Source organism: Daphnia pulicaria, chromosome 3 (genome assembly GCF_021234035.1).
Source record: "Daphnia pulicaria isolate SC F1-1A chromosome 3, SC_F0-13Bv2, whole genome shotgun sequence".
In the NCBI taxonomy this organism is placed as follows: domain Eukaryota; kingdom Metazoa; phylum Arthropoda; class Branchiopoda; order Diplostraca; family Daphniidae; genus Daphnia; species Daphnia pulicaria.
In genome coordinates this window covers 8070923-8080847 of record NC_060915.1, presented here as the reverse complement: position 1 = coordinate 8080847, position 9925 = coordinate 8070923, and the positions used below count along the sequence as shown (strand labels likewise).

At 36.6% G+C, this 9925-nt stretch overlaps 2 protein-coding genes and 1 long non-coding RNA gene across 13 annotated transcripts; 2 read left to right on the top strand and 1 right to left on the bottom strand.

The window, feature by feature from the left end:
* Nucleotides 1-208: 208 nt before the first annotated feature.
* On the top strand, nucleotides 209-3244 carry LOC124329241. 10 transcript variants are annotated; one of them, XR_006916636.1, is made up of 9 exons: nucleotides 209-446; nucleotides 543-640; nucleotides 742-1012; nucleotides 1082-1361; nucleotides 1428-1556; nucleotides 1625-1769; nucleotides 1837-2054; nucleotides 2461-2724; nucleotides 2786-3244. It is a non-coding gene; the product is annotated as an uncharacterized LOC124329241 (long non-coding RNA). The 10 variants fall into 10 exon arrangements; XR_006916644.1 differs by having other exon boundaries at nucleotides 742-1016; nucleotides 1884-2054; XR_006916640.1 differs by having other exon boundaries at nucleotides 742-1016; nucleotides 1853-2054.
* A 530-nt stretch (nucleotides 3245-3774) lies between these two features.
* LOC124328995 (condensin-2 complex subunit G2-like) lies at nucleotides 3775-8678 on the bottom strand. 2 transcript variants are annotated; one of them, XM_046787876.1, is made up of 18 exons: nucleotides 8551-8678; nucleotides 8083-8478; nucleotides 7831-8016; nucleotides 7539-7745; nucleotides 7333-7467; nucleotides 7100-7255; nucleotides 6802-7029; nucleotides 6678-6743; nucleotides 6451-6597; nucleotides 6128-6386; nucleotides 5858-6063; nucleotides 5522-5789; nucleotides 5332-5462; nucleotides 5030-5247; nucleotides 4613-4958; nucleotides 4405-4548; nucleotides 4199-4336; nucleotides 3775-4134 (listed from the first exon to the last, which is right to left on the bottom strand). In XM_046787876.1, the coding sequence occupies exons 1-18, from the start codon at nucleotides 8632-8634 to the stop codon at nucleotides 3925-3927; spliced, it is 3525 nt and encodes a 1174-aa protein (XP_046643832.1). In that variant the 5' UTR covers nucleotides 8635-8678; the 3' UTR covers nucleotides 3775-3924. The 2 variants fall into 2 exon arrangements, with proteins under 2 accessions (XP_046643832.1, XP_046643833.1); XM_046787877.1 differs by having other exon boundaries at nucleotides 5858-6060.
* Nucleotides 8679-8726: 48 nt separating this feature from the next.
* On the top strand, nucleotides 8727-9622 carry LOC124329213 (39S ribosomal protein L13, mitochondrial-like). The gene is made up of 4 exons (XM_046788273.1): nucleotides 8727-8859; nucleotides 8919-9042; nucleotides 9111-9265; nucleotides 9326-9622. Exons 1-4 carry the CDS (start codon nucleotides 8836-8838, stop codon nucleotides 9557-9559), a joined length of 537 nt encoding a protein of 178 aa, XP_046644229.1. The 5' UTR covers nucleotides 8727-8835; the 3' UTR covers nucleotides 9560-9622.
* Nucleotides 9623-9925: the final 303 nt, after the last annotated feature.

The following is a 9925-nucleotide window of genomic DNA, read 5'->3' as shown; positions in this document are numbered from 1 at the left end:
TGTTTTTTTGTTTCTTTAACTTTTACAAAATTCTTATTTGTTAATTAACAGATAAACAAGGGCCTTTAAATATAGAATGCATCACATCACCATGCATGCAAATATTTTAAAACAACATTGAACCTGGCCAATTCAAGGAATGCTGCATACTTCAGTTTTATTCAATCTCGCTCAAGAGATTGTGGTAATTTGAACTATTTTCAAACAGGTTTGTGGACCTTCAGTCGTGACCATTTTAAAATCCTTGAACATGCTGGTAGATCTCAGAAGAGTAGCACTGTAGCAGCTACCATCACAGACATAGAATGTCATCTGTGGTAATGGATACAGGAATGAGTGTTGAGATCCAAGAAAATAGTGAATTTCTCGTACTACGTGCTACCACTCGACTCGAAAGTTTTCCTATTTTTCCATGAAAATCAGCGATGATTAACAATGAATTCAAAGTAAATTCAAGTTTATTTCTGTGCAACTTGTTTGCGATGTGATTTATTCCGTATGTGTGTTGGATCAACTTTCATATATCTTATTTTAACTTGTAGGAAGGAACGCCAAAGGCAACTAGCCTAGACAAGTAGCCTACCATAAATTTTTTTCATAAAATTGTCGTTCAGCTGAATGCTTCATGCTGTTAAAACAGGTAAAAACCGATAATAGCTTAGTCATAATTTTGTGAATACCTCCTTACATTCTTAGTTAATATTCATCGTAATTATCTGGAGTTTCTGTTGATATTGGTAGGTCAGTCACTACCCCAGTGTGGACACTTGTTTTTTTTTTAACATGTTTTCTACAAATAATGCATTGACAAACAAGTATTGTTCTTGCTTCAAAAATTTTTAACTTTTATTTGATGCCGTAAACTTTATTTTTGCCTAGAGAAAGCTATGGAAACATAATCAAGGCCATGGGTATCTTCAGGTTTATTGCAGCAACTTTAGGGAAGTCACATGAAAAGATGCAGGGCACATACCAACATGTGTTGTATTTATCTGAATTTTTTACTCAAGCAGTAGGTAGCAATTAACTTTACTTTATTGCATTAATGTTGTAGTAATATTTATTGGAATATTTCCTTTAGATTCAACATGACTGTTTGATGCCAAAGTAAGTTAGTTGAAACTCTAACTAAAACACAGATAACTGTTGATGCTGCTGCCTTACAGTCACAGCCAGGAAAATTATTTATTTCTACAGAAAATTGTAAGTTTTATTTTTTGTCTGGACCCCCCATACCCCTAATCTCATCAGATTATTTTGTATGTGATGTGTATCTGATTATCCATTTCTCGTGAGTCGTGATGTTAAGCCTCGGCAACAGAGTTCGGGTAGCAATCCATCCGTCCGTACAGTCTAATGTGGTAATTGATTGTGAGGTAATCTTTTGGCCGTCAGTAGGCTAAAATGGTTTATCCCTCATCCACCAGGTGACGCGAGTGTCTTCGTGATGACGAAATATTAGCCATTTGTTTCCGAGACGCTGACTGAAAGTGTATTCCAAATTCATTACGGAATTGCGGTGTCGAACTGTTGATCTACAATTTCAGACATGAAATGTAATTGGTAGTGCTAGTTTGGATTTCTTAAATTTGTTTAATCTTAACGTTTCTGTCTGCATTTACAGGCAATCTGGCATATAATTTCACTTGGCCAAATAATGTCACGACGTGGGTCGAAACTGCTGTCCATTTTGCCGAAATGTCGGCCATTGTTAGCTGTATACCTATTCGGCTGTACGTCTCATCTCGTGCAGAAACACTTCAGAGCTGGTAAAGTAATTTTGTTGATAAATTTCCCTGCAATAATGCTATAATATAGGTTTTATTAGACTTTTAGTTGATGTTTAGTATAGACACAGAGATCTCTTTGCTCAACTGTTGCAGAAATTGAAAACACAACAAAGTCAGAGATTCATGGCTGTCGTTCATTAACATGGTGTTGTTGCAGCCAGCTGGTGAAAGGTGTGATCGAGTCAAGTTGAGGTGCAGCTGCTGCATGCAGTTTATCAAGCTGGTGTTATCTGAAGTGTCATTGCAGGAAGACTTCATGAATTGGTAATTATATTGATATAATTGGTTGTATTGGCAATTTTTGTGTTTTCTTTGTTTGCTTGTTTGTTTGTTTTTTTATTTTGTATTCAACAGACAAATTTAATTTGATGTGATGTAGAAAATTAGGGTTTATATTTCCCCCTTCCAAACAATTCATTGGTTCCCTTCAAAAATAGCCACATTAGTGGTCAGCTTCCACTGAGTTTTTTTTTTTTCAATTTTCTTCCAATTAAATTAGTCCCACTAGAACAAAAATTCCCACTTAGTATTACCAAGTTTTTGTAGATGTACAGAATTATTTCCTGGTTTCTTTTTTATTATTAATTTTAAATTTAGTAAATTTTATTATTGGTACCCTTTTTCACATTTCAAAATGTTTTTGTTTCATTAATGTTCTTTTGCTGTGTAGGAGTTTGTGGTTGGTTTGATGTTTATGGTGTTGCTGTTTGGTGTACAGTGGTTTTGCAGCCCCTTTCCAATTGAGAGATCCTCTGAAATGGAGTTTGGTGCAGACTTGCAGTTTAACATCACACTTAAATGTTTCATTTGCCTATGTTGGTGTCTATGCAGTGTTGAACAGTGGGGTAAAATAGTCAATGCTGCCTGATGGCTGTCAGTCTTATTTTATCGGCTGGATTTTGTCGATATGTCGTCTCTTGGTACCGGCGTTGAGGTAATGCTTGATGTTTCGTTCAGTTATTGACTTTTAATTAACATCTCTATTCGTTTTTCAGTTTCATCGTTTGCTGCCGTTCCATAGACTTGATCCATTGGTAAAACTGAGGAGAGGTTGCTGAAATTCAAGACTCGTCAATAACTTATGTAGATGTAGAAAAATTACAAGTGCATATCTGGGCTCCCTTCTTCAGTGGCCCCGTTTCCCTAAATAACCACTAACCAACGCCCGCCGGTGGTCACTCACTCGCTGCGACAACCAGGAGGAAGGGAGATGTTTGGTCGAACGGGGACTTGCAAGGCGCATGATTCGATGAAATCTGTTGGAGGGTCATGAGTCTAAGCCGGAAGCCTACTATGATACACTGCTCTCATAATAACTGCTCCTCAGCTCTCTTCGCTCTTTTTCCGGTTTCTCTTAACCATGGCCGGGTAATCTCCCTGGTCGAGTCAGTCGGGCAGTGTCTCCCCCTGCTTGACTGGCAGCAGTTTGTTCCGGACGGTTTGTTTAATAAATATATAAAATCTTTTATTATACAATTTATTATCTCTAACAGAAATGTACCTAAATAACTAGGTAAACAGTTATATTTTTATGAAATAATTTATTAAACAGACCGTCCGGTACAAACTGCCAGTCAAGCAGGGGGAGACACTGCCCGACTGAATGCTGGCATCCCGTTCTGGTGTGCGAGGTTCCGGTTCCCGTAAGAAATAGGAAATATGAAGTAAAACAAAAAAAGTAAATGATAACATGAATTTCAAAATGAATGTTGTGAAGTAAGTGAATCATGAATCTAACGGTATATTGAATCAGGAGGGGGGAGGGGGCAGGAGTGGCGGATCATTTTGAATTTCATTTTATCTTTAGCTTTTTTATGATTTACTTCATATTTCCTACGGGAACCTCGCACACCGGAACGGTATGCCAGCATTCACGTTTTTAAAAGAGGTTGGATGTGGAAGATGTTGCATGAAAGGATTAAAAGTGATCATGGTTCGCTTCTATGCAACTAGATGGAAAAGTTGAAGCTTTCAAAAAATTAAATCCAGTGAAAATGATTCATTATATTTCCGGTTTGCTCGAATTCCACCATGAAGGACCTTATTTTCACTAAATAACTGCAGTGCCATCAAAACATGTGAACAGTGCTTAACATTTTGTTTGTCCAGTCACAAAGTACAAACCACTCTAGACCTATATTGAAAAGGCTTTCTTAAGATCTTTAATTGTATCGTTAACATGTGAAACCAAATCCGCGTTAGCTCTTTTTTCAATTTCTCCTACAGTTGACCACCAGCGCTCGAAAGAGTTGATGGCGTGTACAAAGGTGCCCGCTGAAATTTGACCTTTATCCTGACTCAAATGTTCGAGAAGCCTGGTAATCGCAACCAAATTGGATAATACCTGTGGTGGAATAAATACGTGTTTTAGCCGTTTGATAAAAAAATATTCCAAAGGAAGTGTATACCATCTCATCTTCGTCGATTTTGAGAGATTCAAAAATTTCGTCCAACATCATCTTAGCCAAAACGTTTCGAACCCGGAATGCTGCAATGATAGCTTTCGATATCTGATGCAGACAAGCTACATCGCCTTGCTCTTCAGACTTTAACGTCCAACGATAATACGAAATTACTAATTAAGATAAAATAATTTTCTTTTAATGGAAAATACCTGTTGATATTGCAACATTTCTTGTCGTATGGTGTCTCCCATTTTACGTACGATTGTACGTATACTTTCGTGTTTTTCCGGACTATGTCGATGGCACTCTTCCATGATCTTTCTTATAACATTTCTCATTACAATCCAATCGTCCTGTTGAAATTTCGAAACCAGATAATTTTTTTAACAAACGATGTTTAAATTTTAATTTACATACCTCATTCAGGGACACTTCCTCGCTAGTCTCAGAAGATTCTGTTGCTGAGGGACGTTCCAACACGTAGAAAATTATATCGTTGATTTGACGGTCACATTCAGCATCACATTCATTTCCAATCGAACGCTCAGTCCAAATAAAAACCAAGGAACTATGTGCACAATTCATGGCGAGGGTCAAGTGACTAGATGACGGAAATCGTTTAACCGCTTGAAGAACACTACTCAAAAACTGGCGATGGACTTCCGAACTCATAGAGTGAATCACGACTAAGTTGCTAATGGAGGCAACGACGGAAAAAATAAGATCCCCCTCTAATGGATTCAGATTTTCATCTACCATTAATCTATTTAAAAATAATAATAAAAAACATATATAAAAATATGAATGATAAAATGTCAAAATCATTTTTAAAACCTTGCTATCCAACCGAGAACTCCTAAGATTTTTTCTTGTGATTCTGCATACTTCAATTCTTCATCTTTTGTTCGTTGGTAAAAGGAGGTTAATACCAGAAGAGTTCTCACATACACCGACGCAGCCACAAACAAGAAACTGTCTTTATTGTTTAATATCTCGGGATTGTTTTCAATGATCAACGTCACAGCCTTTAAGCTGTCGCACAATTGTTCCATCTATATGAGTCAATGAAGTTATTTTATACATGATGACTGTAGCTTTAAAGGTAATAATGTAAAAATAAAAATAAGCATATTTACTTGTATGAGGTTTTTTCGCAAAATGATCTTTTTATTGTAGGGATGTTGTAAGATATAAATCAAACAACGTAATCCCAGCATAGGTTTACCCTTGTTGGTTTTTTTAAAGGAAACCCGCTTCTTTCCAGTACCTATACAATTTGCGAGGATATTGAGGTCTCATTTCAACACTAGATTTTTTAAACTGTACCTTTTCTTGTCCGAGAATCACAATTTTCAGAAGACTGATCGGATACAAATGAAATTAAAATTTCATGGAGATGATCAGTTATGAACTCCAATAAATCTTCTCCTCGACCCCAATTACACATGACGTCCACCAAATGACCAAACTCTTTACAGGTGGCTTCATCAGTTAGTGATTTCAACTGAGACTTGACGAAACTTAGCACCAAAGTAGATGCAGTGGATGACATCAATCCATAGAGATAGATGAGCGAACGGAGACCGTCCGAATTCTAAGAACATAATAGGGGGACAAATAATTAAGCGTAAAATTTTGCGAGGGGAATAAAAACAGGCTTACCTTGAAATAGCGAAAAAATAAGGAACACGTTTTATGGAAACTAGACTTAATTTCTTCCCAGAACGCAACATTTTGCGGCGCCTTAAATTTCGTCTTATTTCCACTCAGTAGGATACACATAACATCGATCAGTCCAATGATGCTCGATTCATTAAATTCCTCGTTGCTGCCATCGTCTTCCCCATCATCGTCGGTGGATTCATCTGCAGCAAATACATTAAATATAGGATTCAGGAAAAGAATAAATAGAGTAAAGTGTGTGTGAGAAACCTTGATTTTCTTTATCTTCGTCTCCGATCGTCTCTTCAGTTCTCTCAACCTGCTCTCCTCTTCGAGACCTTTTCGCCACGCGGGAACGATTCTGACGAGCTGTTTCCTCTCTTTCTTGGCTAATTCTATTCTGTTCCAATTTCTTGTGAATATGGTTCCGTAAAAACTTCCATATAATTAAGATCAGTTCTGCCATTTGCTCAACTCCCACGCAGTTATCAATATGCTGATAAAATTTTCTCGAAGCTTCCCGGTTATCCTGCAAGACAATAACAAACTAGAGTTATTTCGCATTTTAAAAGTTTACAGATTATAAAATTTACAATGACAAGTCGTAAGCAGCGTTGGAACACAATTTCTGGTGTAGCTTTAGGATAATAAAACGGGGCCAAAAGTACCACTAAACGACGACAGACATTTTTCGATGAATCCATTGCAAGTCTGGCGACTAAATGACTTACTTCAATCACCTGAAGAAAAATGAATAAATGATACGAAGATGAATGTTATTCGAATCCTAGATACAAAAATTCTAATTGGGCATACACACCTCCCACAATTTGCTGATTTTTAACTTTTGGACGTGAGTTAACAAAAAAACATATTCAGCCCGAACCTGCGGTAAATGAATTATGAAATGGTGCTACAGTATGATATCTATCGAGCAAATGTACCTTTTCATTGGGATCATGAAGTACTTTGTTGGTAAGGGGGATCATTTTCTCGAGGAGATTATGAGTTTGATTACTTCCTAACATGGTAACTAGTCCTTTAACAACGTTGGCACGGACATCAGCAGAGGATGAATCATATAATAACTTTCTCAACAATGCTGTAATAAAATCTTGAATAATGTTGACCGGAACAATTTCCCAATATTCTGTTAAAATTCGACATGTGCCCTAAAATAACCATGCATTAATAAAGGTAGATTCATCAAGCAAACATCAACAGATTCAAGGGAAAGCCAACCTGTATGGCGATTGATCGAACAAGAGGAACGGGATCCAAGAGAGCGGCAAGCATAATTTGCCACTGCTTATTACGAACAACTTCATCTTCTTCCACCCCTTCGCCACTCTCAAAAGGGAAAGCGTCAAAAAACAGACACAACGCATTTGCTCGAACCTATTATCCAATGTCAGAAGACCATTCTTATTATTTGGGTAAGCAAATAATTAATTACAATAGTTTTAATTCATTACCAGACCATTAGAAGCTTCCAAATAGCGCCAAAGAATTGGTTTATAGAGGTTGTTAATAAGAATCGCAACAGTACGCTGCTTTCTCTGACGATGAAGTGCATGCAGCAAATGGAAGAGTAGCTTGTTCATGGGTATCTGTTGCAAGAAAACGATAAAACAAATTTTTAATCCACATCGAAGAGATATGAATTATTCAAAACTGTTACCTTATTCATTCCACCTTCAACCGCACCTACTGGTGTTCGAAAGGCAATGACAGCATTGTACATTATGTCTTGAATAGAAAATTCTATGTCTGCTCGGGATTCTTCAGTAACTACCGATCTCCACGCTTTAAAATAAATCTCTCCCAGCGCTTCGCAATCGGATGTTGTTGCAAGTGGAATAAACTTTTTTATTGTTTTCTGCAATGCCTGATGTGCGTCCGTAAAGATAAAAATGTTTAAATAAAGAAAATGTTACGAAAGCCAATTTGGTTGTCATGAAACGCTTCATTACCTGCACAACAGAGGGGCCAAAGTTAAAAAGGCAGGCAATGCATTTTCGACCTTCATTGGAGCTTATAAATTTTGAATTTGAAATACCAGAAAGGAAAAGTTCTAGCAGTCCAGATCTTTCAAGAATCTGGGGATTCAACTTTTCAATAGATCCTTTTAGGCTCCACAACCGCTTCACTGAAGTCATCTGCAGACACAAAAGTTATTATTTAAATTATTTAAGTTGTAACATCAACTAATGTATAACACCTACTGTTGCTTTTGGATGTAGAGCATGGGTCAGAAGCCAAGAGATAACATTTACAGAGAGAATCATTTCAAGTTCAGGATGAACCTTCCAGTAATGCTCGCTCATTTCACAAATACTTGCTCCTGCTTTCTTGCATGTAACCAATTTCAGAGATCCATTCATAGCTTTTAAAGATGGGCTCAATCCTTGAGGCTCATTTGTTGAAATGTTCTCTATTGTGTAAGTTGCCATGGTAGACATAATTAGTAAAACTTTCATGATTGAATCCTTTTCGGGTGAATCAGGGTTTTCTTTCAAAGAATTTGTCATGTCCATCACCCATTTGATAAAAACTGTCCATATTCCACATAACTCATTCTTGGACAGACGATCAACTGATTCTTTGACAGCTAAGTTGTTCTATAAAAGATAAATGTTGAAATCTGAGAAGCCTTGCTTAATACACGAAACGTAAAACACGTTGCTCTTTACCTGAGATTGAGCTTTCTCGTACCACTCCATGAAAACTGTACAATCAGATGATTCAACAGCTCGAAGAAGAGCTTGGTGATCCATTTCTTCTGCTTTTTTGACTGTATGATTGTTAATTTTGCGCTCAAACTCTGATTATAAATTATTTTACACCAGCACCAGCATCACTCAAAAGCGAATAATTTCAAAAAATTCAACGGAATCATAACAACCTCTTCACATTGCTTTCATGCGATGGTTGCTCTAGTCGAATAAAATCGTCGATTGATTTTGAACACAAGAAAGATGTCTGCTGCTAAACGTGTGCAGGTAATTCTGAATTTCTCAAAACTTTATTGTTTTCTATAAATGTACTCTTTCTTTTTCAGCAATGGGCGACTTTGTCTCGTATGTGGTATCTTTTTGATGCTCAGTGGCAAGATCCATTCCGCTCTGCTCCTATTTTGGCCTTATATCTTACCGGCCAAAACAAGCCTATCTATCACCCAATGAGTATGTTGTTTTTAGACGCATCACATGCATTAAATATAGGTGAATACCCTTTTTTCAAAATATTTTAGATGACTGTGGAGATCATGTTGTAGTGATCAACAGTAAAGAAGTAGCTTTGAGGGGAGATGAATGGAAGAAAAGAGTATACTTTCATCACACAGGCTATCCAAAAGGAGCATCATGGACACTAGCCTGGCAAGTGCACGAAAAAGACCCAACAATGGTGAATTCCTTTCTTCAGACAATATCTTGTACTCTTTAAGTCATTCCTGGGTTTTGGTAGGTTATGAAAAAAGCTGTGTACAAAGCCATGGACAACAATCTTATTCGAAGAACTAATATGGAGAGATTACACATTTTCCCAGGATCACAGATTCCAGAAGATATAAAACGTAATATTAGTGGGCAAATCAGACCAATCATGCCTGTACCCAAGAGACTGACAGAGTACAGTAAGGAAGATGTTGACAACTTTCCCAAAATATTTGATTATCCTAATGATTATGTAGTCCGATGATTGGAAATTTATAGTTTCTACTGTAGTGTAAGTGAATTAATAAAAAAAAGAAGAAAGAACAAACATTTGTATGTTTTAACTAACTAAGTTCTACAAGTAAAGAATAAATATTCCTACATAATTAAAAATGTTTGCAAATGTAAATTAAATTTTCCATTTTTTAAATAGACATAGTTTGCTATAATTAAGAATAGTGAATTATACACATAATCCAACATCGTCGCATTTTAAAATTTCAATAAGCCAAGATTATTAAAAATGGCTAATCAAATATGCGGAGGTAGACTAATAATTCCAGCCGGTTTGTTGCATTAATTATATACAACTTTCGGGAAACTGTAGCACGCTAACTCATCCTTTCACTTT